The sequence below is a fragment of the Eleutherodactylus coqui genome, chromosome 3 (genome assembly GCF_035609145.1).
Source record: "Eleutherodactylus coqui strain aEleCoq1 chromosome 3, aEleCoq1.hap1, whole genome shotgun sequence".
Lineage (NCBI taxonomy): Eukaryota > Metazoa > Chordata > Amphibia > Anura > Eleutherodactylidae > Eleutherodactylus > Eleutherodactylus coqui.
Window position 1 is genome coordinate 11699633 of NC_089839.1, and position 15298 is coordinate 11714930.

Sequence of the window (15298 nt, forward strand, 5' to 3'; positions counted from 1 at the left end):
ATAGTAGTTATATTCTTGTACATAGGGGCAGTATTATAGTAGTTATATCCTTGTACATAGGGGCAGTATTATAGTAGTTATATTCTTGTACATAGGAGCAGTATTATAGTAGTTATATTCTTGTACATAGGGGGCAGTATTATAGTAGTTATATTCTTATACATAGGGGGCTGTATTATAGTAGTTATATTCTTGTACATAGGGGGCAGTATTATAGTAGTTATATTCTTGTACATAGGGGCAGTATTATAGTAGTTATATTCCTGTACATAGGGAGCAGTATTATAGTAGTTATATTCCTGTACATAGGGAGCAGTATTGTAGTAGTTATATTCTTGTACCTATGGGGCAGTATTATAGTAGTTATATTCTTGTACATAGGAGCAGTATTATAGTAGTTATATTCTTGTACATAGGGGGGCAGTATTATAGTAGTTATATCCTTGTACATAGGAGGCAGTATTATAGTAGTTATATTCTTGTACATAGTGGGCAGTATTATAGTAGTTATATTCTTGTACACAGGGAGCAGTATTATAGTAGTTATATTCTTGTACATAGGGGGCAGTATTATAGTAGTTATATTCTTGTACATAGGGGGCAGTATTATAGTAGTTATATTCTTGTACATAGGGGGGCAGTATTATAGCAGTTATATTTTTGTACATAGGGGGCAGTATTATAGTAGTATTTTTGTATTTATGGGCTATCATAAGCTTAGGAGAAATAAAAATAGTAGAGTAGTTTAGGATAAAAGTGCATTCAGCAAAACAAATTTGAAGACTATCTTTAGGAATATTTACTGTACTATTGATGGTAATGCTTACTGTTACTGGAACCGATCCTTAAACTAGAATACATATACTTGCTACTTTTTATTATAGATGATTTGCTGCTGGATTTAACAACTTTAATCTACCAGCACTTATATCACTATTTTATGGGCACAACCATTATTTAGAATAATGGATTTGAGAACGAATGACATCATGGAGGTTTGAGGCTCTGTACTTCCTGAAAGTCCTTCCTGGATACATCGGTTACATACAGTACTGAATAGACAATGGCTTTTTGTCCAGATTTACTATAATACTAAGGAGATAGAAAAGACATTGCGCCGGGTTAATGTTCCTACCCCCCATTATTCTACGTTTTCATCCAGGCTGTAGACTGTTCGGCACGCCGCGCTGTCATCTCGCTCTTACGATGACTTTCGCTATCTTATAATAAATGTGACAGCCTTCCTGGAAATAGCTGTGATAAATGGTCAATGAACAAGCATTTAGAGAAATGAATTCTTCACAATGATATCAGTCTGCGCCGCGTATTGCCGCCGAACCCATTTACATTTATGTGGAAAGAATTAAATGAGACGCCGGTGACCACGGAGGTAAAAGTACAATTTAAGTCGCTTCTGTTACGTGCTTCAGGTTAAATGGATATCCACGGCAAACAAATAAACCTATTGTATGTTACATTATGTGTCACCGCCATATGGGATTGTGATAATTCGGGAGGGTGAAGCCCCTTCCAGACACTTGTCAGTAAATACAAGCAAATTTCTGAACACTTTGCAATGCATTGCGAATAATGGTAAATTGAGTTTGTGGTCTTGTGGTCCTGGGATCAAATCTAACCAGGGTTCAAAGTTGCATGGTGTTGGTATGTTCCTGTATGATTGAAGCTGGTATCTTCCCCTTGCCCATAGAGCTGATATGTTCACCCTATAGTTATATATCAGCTCCACAAGTTATTTTCAGGCTCAAAGAACAGTGCTAATTAAAGGGGTAGTCTAGGAGGTCCACAAAATTGGGTCTAGAGCTGTGAGAAAGGGAGATTCATGGACAGTGGGGTCTGGTGGTGGGATGTCACCAGGTGTAGAGCTAACAACGGGGTCTGGTGGTGGGATGTCCCCAGGTGTAGAGCCAACAATGGGGTCTGGTGGTGGGATGTCACCAGGTGTAGAGCTGACAATGAGGTTGGGGGTGGGATGTCACCAGGTGTAGAGCTGACAATGGGGTTGGGGGTGGGATGTCACCAGGTGTAGAGCTGACAAAGGGGTCTGGTGGAGGAATGTCACCAGGTGTAGAGCTGACAACAGTGTCTGGTGGGGGGATGTCACCAGGTGTACAGCTGACAACAGGGTCTGATAGTAGGATGTCACCAGGTGTAGAGCTGACAACGGGGTCTGGTGGGGGGATTACACCAGGTGTAGCGCTGACAACGGGGTCTGGTGGGGGGATTACACCAGGAGTAGAGCTGACAACGGGGTCTGGTGGGGGGATTACACCAGGTGTAGAGCTGACAACGGAGTCTGGTGGGGGGATGTCCCCAGGTGTAGAGCCGACAACGGGGTCTAGTGGGGGGATGTCACCAGGTGTAGAGGTGACAACGGGGTCTGGTGGGGGGATGCCCCCAGATGTAGAGCTGACAATGGGGTTGGAGGTGGGATGTCACCAGGTGTAGAACTGACAAAGGGGTCTGGTGGAGGAATGTCACCAGGTGTAGAGCTGACAATGGGGTCTGGTGGGGGGATGACACCAGGTGTAGAGCTGACAACGGGGTCTGGTGGGGGGATTACACCAGGTGTAGCGCTGACAACGGGGTCTGGTGGGGGGATTACACCAGGAGAAGAGCTGACAACGGGGTCTGGTGGGGGGATTACACCAGGTGTAGAGCTGACAACGGAGTCTGGTGGGGGGATGTCCCCAGGTGTAGAGCCGACAACGGGGTCTAGTGGGGGGATGTCACCAGGTGTAGGGCCGACAATGGGGTCTGTTGGGGGGATGTTACCAGGTGTAAAGCCGACAACGGGGTCTGGTGGGGGAATGTCACCAGGTGTAGAGCTGACAATGAGGTTGGGGGTGGGATGTCACCAGGTGTAGAGCTGACAAAGGGGTCTGGTGGAGGAATGTCACCAGGTGTAGAGCTGACAAAGGTTTCTGGTGGTGGGATGTCACCAGGTGTAGAGCTGACAATGGGGTTGGGGGTGGGATGTCACCAGGTGTAGAGCTGACAAAGGGGTCTGGTGGAGGAATGTCACCAGGTGTAGAACTGACAATGGGGTCTGGTGAGGGGATGTCACCAGGTCTAGAGCTGACAATGGGGTCTGGTGAGGGGATGTCACCGGGTGTAGAGCTGACAACGCGGTCTGGTGGGGGGATGTCACCAGGTGTAGGGCTGACAACGGGGTCTGGTGGGGGGATTACACCAGGTGTAGAGCTGACAACGGGGTCTGGTGGGGGGATGTCACCAGGTGTAGAGCCGACAACGGGGTCTAGTGGGGGGATGTCACCTGGTGTAGAGCCGACAACGGGGTCTGGTGGGAGGATGTCACCAGGTGTAGAACTGACAATGGGGTCTGGTGGGGGGATTACACCAGGAGTAGAGCTGACAACGGGGTCTGGTGGGGGGATTACACCAGGTGTAGAGCTGACAACGGAGTCTGGTGGGGGGATGTCCCCAGGTGTAGAGCCGACAACGGGGTCTAGTGGGGGGATGTCACCAGGTGTAGGGCCGACAATGGGGTCTGTTGGGGGGATGTTACCAGGTGTAAAGCCGACAACGGGGTCTGGTGGGGGAATGTCACCAGGTGTAGAGCTGACAATGAGGTTGGGGGTGGGATGTCACCAGGTGTAGAGCTGACAAAGGGGTCTGGTGGAGGAATGTCACCAGGTGTAGAGCTGACAAAGGTTTCTGGTGGTGGGATGTCACCAGGTGTAGAGCTGACAATGGGGTTGGGGGTGGGATGTCACCAGGTGTAGAGCTGACAAAGGGGTCTGGTGGAGGAATGTCACCAGGTGTAGAACTGACAATGGGGTCTGGTGAGGGGATGTCACCAGGTCTAGAGCTGACAATGGGGTCTGGTGAGGGGATGTCACCGGGTGTAGAGCTGACAACGCGGTCTGGTGGGGGGATGTCACCAGGTGTAGGGCTGACAACGGGGTCTGGTGGGGGGATTACACCAGGTGTAGAGCTGACAACGGGGTCTGGTGGGGGGATGTCACCAGGTGTAGAGCCGACAACGGGGTCTAGTGGGGGGATGTCACCTGGTGTAGAGCCGACAACGGGGTCTGGTGGGAGGATGTCACCAGGTGTAGAACTGACAATGGGGTCTGGTGGGGGGATGTCACCAGGTGTAGAGCTGACAATGGGGTCTGGTGAGGGGATGTCACCGGGTGTAGAGCCAGGACTTCTGTCAACATGGTGAAGATGTAAAGCAGTTAGCAGAAAAAAAGAGGAAGAAAGTAAGCTGTAAAAATCACCTACTAACTTTTATGAAAGAGTGTTATGGGCTTACTCTGTGACCTGAGCTGCAGCATTTATAGATATGATCCACAGCAGCCTTATGGGCCATAAAACAGTAGATAGGATGAGACACATTAACTTCTACAGGAGTGTGTTGTGAGCATGCTCTGTGACCTGTGCAGGGAGGGTGAGTAAGTGAGCTGTGACCATCACTTATTGACTTCTGTGAGGGTGTTGTAGGCATGCTCTGTGTAAGGAGGGAGAGGAGGTGAGCTGTGTCTATGACCTATAAACGTGTACAGTACGTTGTTGTGGGCATGCTCTATGATCCATACAGGGAGAGGGAGGAGATAAGCTTTGACCTTCACCTATTATGGGTGGTGGATCCTGGATTATCTATATATAGATGTTAGCTCTCAGTGTAATCCTGCCTGTGATGAAAATGAGATGACGGGTGAGAAGTTTTCCCTACAGAACAGGAAGTGTCAGACTCTTATTAGGCTTAGTGGTCAGTGTGAGAAATGCAGGAATTTAGGATTTTTTGATAATATAGATCATGGCATCGAAAAATTAAAAAATATGTTCAATATGAAACGTGATTTATACAAGAGATCCTTGTTCGATGACATATTCCCTTTAACAGGAAACATTCCAGCTGCCTGCAACAGCCACTAGGGGGAGCTTGAGCTGTATACTGCATTATTATTCTAATATTGTTTTTTATCCCCCCTAACGCAGGTAAGCTCTATAAATACAAAGTATGTCAGCCCACTTCTTCTTTACAGCAATCGGCTGGACCACATTGACCAACCTTACGCCTGAGGAGAAGCTGTTTCGCTGCCACCAGCGAGTGTTACTTTGTTGCAGGTCAGATACGGCCGTTTATCAAGCAGGCGAATCACTGGGGCTGCAGCCGGCGTACACAACGCAGTGGACATTTATCGGAAAGTTCCCTCTGCGAATGGCGCTGACCTAAGCGTTTGTTACACAAGAGAGCCGGGCGATCTATTAATCTGCTGGTAATGGGAAACTGGAATTAGAAACATGGCAGTAACAATCCGATGTGATGGAGCTTTGTAAATAGCGTCTATGGCGGCGGCAGAAGAGCTGACACAATGAATCTTCTGCTTTATGATATAATTGGAGGTCAGGCCGGGCTGTGGATTCACTTTATGTGTCAGGAAGACAAGCTCAGAGACGTAAGGTAATGGATTTTGATAAGTGCACCATATAATTCTACATTTACTCGGCTACACGGAACGCGGAGTTCAGGAAATAAAGCGATATCAGCAGTTTATCTGTCGGTGTAAAGCAGCAATATACTTCCTCTATCTCTATGCTTTATCTATCCTCAGATGCACCCAAGTAATTGTGGAGACTCTAATCTACCTGCAGGCTTTCTTGGAAGGTTTGTAGGTCTTAAAAACCAATCTACTAGTGCAGGTTATCAGAGGTGCCGCTTAACCCTTGAAGGACGGGACTGAGTTTGGTACTTTGGCCCATTTTATGCCCCGATGACCAACCAATTTTTCAGTTTTTTTTCGTTGTTCCATTCCAAGAGCCATAACTTTTTAATTTTTCCATAGCTGTATGAGGGCTTGTTTTTTGCAGAACAAGTTATATTTTTAATGCCATCGTTTTGGGGTAGATATAATGTGTTGTACAGAGTCGAGTCACATTATTGTGACCACCAGTTAATATCCAGAGTAACCGCTGTGTGCCGCTTGGACAGCAGCCAGATGGGCTTGGGGTGACTCAGCAAGGTACCGGTAGGTGGTCTTAGGTACCTGGAACCATGCTGACTGCAGTGTTGGAGGATGCATGGGGAGGATCCATAGAGCGAACCCAACAATCGAGGTGGTCCCATAGATGCTCAATTAAGTTCAAGTCTGGGGAATTAGGGGGCCAGGAAAGTACTTAGAAGTCCTTGTTGTGCTCTTCCGACCACTGTTGGACATGTCTAGCCGTGTGACTTGTCACATTGTCTTGTTAGAAGTTCCCATCTGCCTCAGGGAACACAAACAACATGTATGGGTGTACGTGATCTTCAAGGATGGATTCATAACCAAATTGGATCAGACTGCCTTCCACGTGGATGAGTGGCCCAGAGAACGACACAAATACATTCCGCAGGCCATAAGGCTGCCGCCACCAACTTATGTTCTCCCAGCAATGGCTGCAGGGTGTTTGTTCTTGGATGCTTCTCGCCTGACACAACATCTGCAGAAAACATGACTCATCGGAGAAGACAACTCTTTGCCAATCAGCGGTGGCCCAATTCTGATACTGCCGTGCAAATTGAAGCCTTCCGATGCACCTTTGTTAGTGTAGATGTGGTGATCATCCGTCTCATCGGAGCCCCGTGCGCAGTTGGGTTCGCTGAACGGTTGTGTTTAGACACGTCTGGTAGCCCTCTGGTTCATTTTCATGGTGAGCTGCCCCACTGTAGTGTATCGGCCGGCCCTCGTGGACTGTCATAGCCAAGGTTCACCTCATTAATTGCACGTGGTTCTCCGCGGTTTCCATGTCGGTGATCCCCAATGGTGTCATTGGTCCACACACTATACTTTCATCAACCGTTTACAAACTGCGCTGTTTGAGAAATACCGCCACCCTCGTCCGAAAGCCAATAATCATCCCTAAATGGCCCCTTTTATCCCCGACAACGGGTGGTATGTGAGCGGGCGGCCTACTGCACACCCTATTATAAATCCATTGGACCACCAAGGTACACAAGCTCTGTTCTTTTCGTCATTCCCTTTAAATGAATGGAGCGCCGACCGTGCATGCTCTGCCGACACTCCCTTCATTCCGGTGTCACTGCGGTGGGGAGAAGCGACCTCCATAGTGACGGGCAGAGGGGGACACGAGAGTCCTGTTCTCGAAATCAGTGGGGGTCTCAGTGGTGAGACCCCCACCAGTCAGCAAGTTATCCTCAATCCTGTGTAGAGGGGAGAACTTGTCATCTTGGCACAACCCCTTAAAGAATGCAACAATTTTTGGGGATTTTGAAATCCACTTTTCAAAAGCCATAACTTTTTCATATTTTCTGTTGATATGGCGGTCTGCGGTCTCGTTCGCTGCCTGGCGACCTGTAATTTGTATTGGTACCATTTTGGGGTACATATAATCTATAGCTTTTATTAATTTTATTTGAGGGGTGGCAAAAAAAAACAACACATGAGTTCTGCGTATTTTATGGCATTAACTATGTATAAAACACATGCTGCATTTTTTTCCTGCGGGTGGGTGGGTATAATTGCCAGACCAAGATTATGTATTTTTAGATTTTTTTTACAATAAAACCTTTTTTAATAATATTTTGACATTGCTGCATTCAAAGTCCCACAATTTGTATATTTTTCCAACGTCAGAGGGCTTGTTTTTTTACATCATGAGCCGCAGTTTTTTGGCGCCATTTTGGGGTACATAGGCAATCACTTTTTTTTGGAAGGCAAAGTCAAAGCAAAAAAAAGCATTTTGGCTTGGTTCTTGTAAATTTTATTATAGTACTTGTCAAGTGTGATTTAGTACTTGCGCTTTTGTGCTCGCGCTCCACCCATTCTCGGCTCCTCCTGGCAGCTGAAGATGGCCCTGTGTAGTGAAAGTGCAGGTACTATTTAAGCTTCTGGTTGCCAAGACAACCTCGGGGAGGACTGATGACATCACAAAGGGAGCCTCTTCCCTGTTAACTCTGTAAATGCTGTGACCAACATTGACCGCGGCATATATGGGATTAAAGGCGGCAATCGTTGTTCTCTCCAATCCCTGCCATTACAGCAAGACAGCAGCTGTCAGTCATAGCCACCTAACGCTGCGGATGCCGTGAGCTTAGCTCCCGAGCCCATGCCATCCATATGCTGCAAATCTATAGTATTTACAGGGAACCCCTTCCTGCCTTGAGGGGAAGGGGTGGAGCTTCAGGTGGGTGGAGCCTAACAGCACTCTGTTTGCCATACAGCCTAACAGAACTGAACATTGTGGCCTTAGGCTCAGCCTTCACTGTTACGTTCTCCCATTTCAGGGCGGGTTTCTACAAGCTGCACGCATGGCGGCTATTTTGTTGCCTTTATGGACAACCCCTTTAACTCATAATTCCTTAATAGGATGTATAAAATGGATATTCTAGAGCAGAGCCGACGACATACCTGAGATTTTTCTGACACTCCTTTAAGGCTGCTACAAGGTACAAGGTTTAGCGTTGGCGCGTCCTGCCCTCCGGTCTTCTGGGACTCGATGCATCGCTGTCTCTGTCTGATGATTCCTGATTTGGATAAGGATTCCACCGGGATTCTGCAAAAAACATGAAGGGCGTCATCGAAGGTCATCAGGTCATCGGACAATGAAGGCGCATCCAAATACGCTCCATCAGTCCGATAAGAATGTTCGCACTTTCATCCATTCTTTAAACCATTAATGGCGCGGACCTTTTTTTTTTCATTTCCGTTTTTTCCTTCCCACTTTCAAAAAATTCTAACTCTTATCTATCCATCGACTTTGTTGTCGGGGGGGGGGGGGGACTTTCTGATCACTTTTTGTTACATTTTTTGTTGGAAATGGCGTAACTGAAAAAGACAATTCTGGCGTTCTGCATCTGCTTTCCTGACGATGTTCACCGTGTGGGATAAATAATGTCTTATGTTAGTAGGTTGGACTTTTGGGGATGCTGTGATACCAAACAGGTTTTGTTTTGATATTTTTTATTATAAATACGAGAAAAGTTTTTTTTTAAACTTGTAGCATCATTTACTTTTACATTTCTTTATTCCCCATGGGGGACTTGAACTTGTGATCGTTTGATCACTTATACCATATACCGCAATACCTCAATATTGTAGTATATGGCATCTCAACAGGCATTCAACTAACACAGGTCACAGGCAGAAATGCATAACAGATCTGGGCATCTTCACAAGTGCCGAGACACCAGGATGGCACCTTGTTATTTCAACAAAGGGGGAGGGGAGAGGGGGGGGGCATTCGGAACCATCAAATGCTGATTGGGGCATTTAAGTGGTTAAAGGGGTTTTTCAGGACATAAAAATTAGTTAAAATGGCTCAGAATTAAGAAAAATATCCTGGTGGCTCCCCATCCAGCACTGCAGCCCTGGAACCTGGAAGAAGTGTTGGATGGTCACATGGAGCCGCCAGGATAGGGGAGTATTGAAATCTTCATTTTAAGCCCCTTTAACATTTTTTTATGTCCTGGAAAACCCCTTTAACAGCCATGATCGGCATGAGTCCTGACTGAGGCTATTCTGGTCAGGTGTCTGCTATTAATAACAGCTTACACCGGCTGGGTATGGAATGGTCTTGACTCTTGATCCCGCTCCATACAAACCCTGCGCATCCAGAACGCACATATACCTCCTGGGGTGCACTAAGGGGTTACAAGTACAAATGACGCATGATTAAAAAAATCTGTGTGATCAATGCCGATTTATGTCGGGAACCAAAAGGCTGGACGAATGTGAACTACGGATGTAGCAATTGTTAACATGACAAAGAAATGTGACATCTTGATTTACAGCATTGTAATACATTGTAGCAAAGTTATCATAGAGTAATAGAGGGATTCCGTCAGCGGGTTCGGAGCTCTGAGTCACGGAGGCGGGCCGCACAGATTTCTCCCTGTAGACTGACAGCTTTCTCCCCCTTTCTGTTTGCATGATGCGGGTGGGGATAGGCCGGCACGGTCCACCTCCGTGACTCAGAGCTCCGAGCCAAACTTCATGAACCCGCTGACAGAATCCCTTTAAGTGTCAAGTTAACGTTTGCTCCATCCGTAATAAAGCATCTCTAATAAATGTTGAATATTAGCAGCCAATATATAAACCGTTGTGGATCATTCAGGAACTTACTGGAGTTCGGGGTAAATGTTCTCCAAGTACCACTTGAACGGTCGGCATTTTAAGCTCTTTCGCAGCGACAATCTCTTCTGGATGCTGCGGAGAGAGAACTCATTAATCCCGCGCTAATTCAGCGGAAGACGTCTTTGAACTTCCAAGGAATGTAAAGCAGAGCTCCAGCGGAGCGGCGGCCAACCTGCACTCCTCTCATAATGTATACCTCCTATACGCCACATGTAAAGCTGCCGCCGGGGGTCTGCCGGGTGCTTTAGAAAACACATGTAGCAATTGTTAACATGACCGCACATCATGACTGCGCAACCCGACTTACAGCTCTGTAGGCAAATTGTGATAATGCGTTTTATGTCTAGTTGACATTTACTACATTTGTGTGACTTAAGAGCTCCATCTGGGTGGCTGCCAAGTCAACAAACACAATGCATTCCTCTATGGAAGTGGAAAGTGCAGAACTATGAGCGCAGCTCTGGACCCATCTCTCAATGTGAAAATGGCCTACACTAAACGGCCACTTTATTAGAGCCCCCTCTCTCTCATGATTGGCGCTTCCCTGTACGGTAATTATCCCCGTGCCCCCAGAGCATAAAATCACGTGACAAGTTTTCTGTAGATCAGTTTCAGTGTGAACCACATTAGATGGAAAATCCAGCGATCGGAGCGACTTCCAACGAGGCCGGTCATCGGTGCTAGACTAGCCGGGGCCTCACCGCCAACAGCAGGGGGGTTTTCTCGTGTAACGGTGTGGCGAGTATACAGAGAATGGCGCGATCAAGGAAAACATTCAACGAAAGGGGATCCTGTGGATGGAAACAATTCATCACTGAAAGGGGTCGGAGGAGGATGTCAGGAATCGTTCTGACCAACAGGCTGCACAGTCAGCTGAATACAACGCTGGAGCTCCAACTAACGTGTCCGAACGCACAACTCGCCGTTCCTCCGCACGGATGGGCTATAACAGCAGACGGCCAGTTCCAGCTCCATTGTGTCTAAGAGAAACAGAAAGACTCCAGCGGGCAAAAGAGCGCAAAACTTGTATCACTGAGCAGCGGGAAAACATCTCCTGGTCAGATGGGTCCAGATTTCTGTTGCTGATGGGAGGTCAGAATTTGGCGCAAGCAGCATGAATCGCTGACCCCTTCCTGTCAGACTGGTGGAGGTGCAGTAATGGTGGAGGGAAGGTTTTCCCGGCGCACCAGGGTCCTCTGATACCTGCGGATGGATGCTATAGCATATTGCAGCCATTCTGAAGGCCAAGGGAGGTCCAACGCGCTACTAGATGGGGGTTTCTTATAAAGTGGCCATTTATTAAACAGTGTAGTGAAAAAATGTCTTAGTCAGGTATGAACGCTCACCAATCCCCAGGGCTCCTACACACTTGCGATTGCAACATCGCTGCGATTTATTTAACGCAAATAGGACTTTTTAATGTTAAAAACGCATCGCACAAAAATCGCAAGTTTGTAGGAGCCCTGACAGACGGACAGAATCCGGATGTACTAAATGCTTTGCCAGCAGCTACCTGACACCAGGAGGACGTTGCTCTAATAATGATAGCGCTCTGCGTTTATAGACCCGATACAGTAAATAACGGCAGTAATCGCGGTTACCAAGGAGAAATTAAGTTTGTTTGCTGATTGTTATCAAGGTAATTGACTTGTGATGAAAAATATGTGAATCGGCGCGGCGTTTCCCGCTACTCAGAAGACGGCTTAATTGGTAAAAATGCATAATAATATTACAGCAGTTAGATGCGACGGCGGAGCCTCCAGAGAGCGCCAACAGCAGACCTGAATATGGATTTATTGCCGCCATGTATTTTAATTAAAAATATTTAAATTGTTAAAAAGCGAAAGAACCGGAGGGACCGCGAACCGCGGCATTACGTATATTCACTCAGCATAGCTTCTTCAGTCTGGAGAACTTGGTTCGATTTTTCATGCAATTTTTTGTGTTACTGCGACTCTTCCACGCGATTTTTATCCGTTTTGCATCCGATTCTTACCAACATAAAGAACCGCATGATGCGCCAAATGAGGTCATTAAAGGTTCTGCAAACTTTTTTGCTTGTCGTATTTTGTAGCGATTTTCAGACAAAATCGCCCATTCAGATCTGTGAGAATGATAAAAAAAAAACGGATTGCGCTTGTTTTATGCCGTTATAACCCATTTTTATCGCATGTAACCATAAACTAAACTGTGTGGATCCTTCAGGCCTTGGACACGTCTGCCGTGTGCCACGTTGCGCCTGAGCCGTCCGATGACATGCCTTTACATGCGCTCATTCTCATCCGTGATGCAGACAAGAGTCGGACACGCCATGTTAATAGTTTCTGCTGCCTCATTGAATAATATGGGTCCGCATGCTGCCTGGGTGTCTGACACACGGATAAAAAACTGCTAGTGTTTGGGAGGCCTTAATTACATCATTTGGCCCATAATGCATTTTTTTTGCGCATGTCAAAATCGGATGCAAAATGGGTGAAAGTTGCATGGAAAAAAATTCACACAAATGCAAAGAAAATTGCATGAAAAAACAGTCGGAAAAATGTCCGTGTGATTATACTCTCAGGAAGAATACGCCGGCGGCCTCGGACACGGCAGGCAATCCAATGAGATTTGTTGTCCAACCAGAAAGAAAAAAAGAGAGAGTCGGTGTAGGAGTCAGTCGGCCTGAGTGAGAAAACCGGAGGAGTAGGAAAAATGGAGGAGTCTAAGAGGTGGTCCGTTGTTCCCACCTGGGCCTAGTCCTTCCAAGGAACTCCCCTTAGACTCCAAGAATGTGCCCAGACTGGAAGAAACGTGTGGAAACCGCATGAGTCCGGAGAGGAGGAAAGGAACCGCTGGCAAGCAAGAGAAGTGTGAGTGATTGACAGGAGAGAGAGAGAGTTACCGGGAGAGTTAACCCTTTGCAATCCAATTTTGGATTTAGGGTTTCCTAGGGGGCTTTCTCTTTCTGCCATTATACAATGGCACCATCTGCTGGCTAAAGCCAGTATTGAGGTATGGGACATGCTGGAGAGGCCCCCAACAACACAGTGGCCAGTAATATACAGTAAGTATACCCTGCCGGATGTCTTCCGACATTGGAGCTTTATAGCCTTCAATCAGAATATCTTTAAGCGTCTGACAGTGGATTGGAAAGGGTTAATGCCTACAGATAACTGGGACTGTAGAGATGTAGTTACCCCGTGGATCCTCCCTGCATCACCACTGTAAGGATTGCTGGACTTTTATCATCTAACGTGTTTAAGTAAGCGGGCAGAACTGAAGGTTCCTGGTTCCTGTTGAGAAAAGTGTACTTTGTGTGTGGACTACTATATGTCCCGGATTTGACTTCAGAGGACAGAACGTTGGCGTCACGAGTGACAAGTTGGACTACAGGTTACCCTTAGGGAGGAGACGGTACAGCCCCGTGACAAGCTTATCCCTGTACCCCGCGTCTCCTCGGCTGAGGTCCTGCTCCTCGGATGCTGCACATGTGATCACGCTAATTGGAAGTGAGTGGAAGACCAAGACCTGCGAGTCAACTGCTTCCTAGGACAGCCCGAAAATCCAGGACTGTCCCTCTGACCTCTGGCGCACAGCATAATATTATTACTTGGAAGCAATGTACACAATGCAATCATATAATGTGGTGAATGGCCGATACTTGTCTGCAGGCACGGCCGCACATCGTATACCGCGGCGGAACGCGAGGAGCTAACATACAGCTAGCAGCCGCCGGGTGTGTAGTGGGTATAAAATGGAATAATGGTGTAAATCACCGCAGTACACTGCGGCTCAAAGGTTCCATACAGCTCCATTCTCTATGAATGCGCATTGCGAGGCGGAGGGTTTTTAGCATTTTTTTTCCCATTTCCATTCAATCCTCTGGAGGGGAGACGTACTCGCCGTATGGTCTGCCTTGAGCAGCCGGCCTTGCTGCATAGTAATGGTTTTTGTATTCATCCATCCATACTTCAGCCGTGCGCTTGGTGTTTCTGAAGGGTGACAGGAAAAAGAAGAAGTTATCAAGTTGTGTTTACCCCGTGTGTTTGCTTATTTGCAGATAGCGGTGTTTGTGCAAGAAAAAAACATTTCTGCCGTACTACCCCTCCCCCTCCGCATTATTGCCATAGAGTAGGTTCTAGAAGGTTTCATGGGCTGATAAGTGAACGGTATATCATAGAACCAATTTCAACCACAATAGACATGAACAGTAATGACATATAGTAATCTATGGACACTAATACAGGAAAAATGGTAGAAAATATGTTTTTCTAAATTACATTTTGTGTAAACTACGCAGAGGAACACAGAGAGAAAAAGGATCGAGCTGTAATGAAATGACAAATTAATATCTCTACTATTATAGTACAACCTCATATGTAAAAGTATATAACTACTATAATACTGCCCCCTCTGTACAAGAATATAACTACTATAATACTGCCTCCTATGTACAAGAATATAACTGCTATAATACTGCCCCCTCTGTACAAGAATATAACTACTATAATACTGTCCCCTATGTACAAGAATATAACTACTATAATACTGCCTCCTATGTACAAGAATATAACTACTATAATACTGCCTCCTATGTACAAGAATATAACTACTATAATACTGCTCCCTATGTACAAGAATATAACTACTATAATACTGCCCCCTATGTACAAGAATATAACTACTATAATACTGCCCCCTATGTACAGGAATATAACTACTATAATACTGTCTCCTATGTACAAGAATATAACTACTATAATACTGCTCCCTATGTACAAGAATATAACTACTATAATACTGCCCCCTATGTGCAAGAATATAACTACTGTAATACTGCCTCCTATGTACAAGAATATAACTACTATAATACCGCCCCCATGTACAAGAATATAACTGCTATAATACTGCCCCCTATGTACAAGAATATAACTACTATAATACTGCCTCCTGTGTACAAGAATATAACTACTATAATACTGCTCCCTATGTACAAGAATATAACTACTATAATACTGCCCCCTATGTACAAGAATATAACTACTATAATACTGCTCCTATGTACAAGAATATAACTACTATAATACTGCTCCTATGTACAAGAATACAACTACTATAATACTGCCCCCTATGTACAAGAATATAACTACTATAATACTGCTCCTATGTACAAGAATACAACTACTATAATACTG

At 45.9% G+C, this 15298-nt stretch overlaps 1 protein-coding gene across 1 annotated transcript in view; it reads right to left on the reverse strand.

Moving 5' to 3' along the window:
* Positions 1-15298, reverse strand: part of GALNT14 (polypeptide N-acetylgalactosaminyltransferase 14) — a 499381-nt gene that overhangs the window by 19517 nt on the left and 464566 nt on the right. The window contains exons 11-13 of the mRNA XM_066595121.1: positions 14003-14095; positions 10110-10193; positions 8397-8541 (exon numbers count right to left, since the gene is read on the reverse strand). Of these exons, the coding sequence (XP_066451218.1) occupies positions 8397-8541; positions 10110-10193; positions 14003-14095 (322 nt within the window). The remainder of the gene's footprint in view (positions 1-8396; positions 8542-10109; positions 10194-14002; positions 14096-15298) is intronic.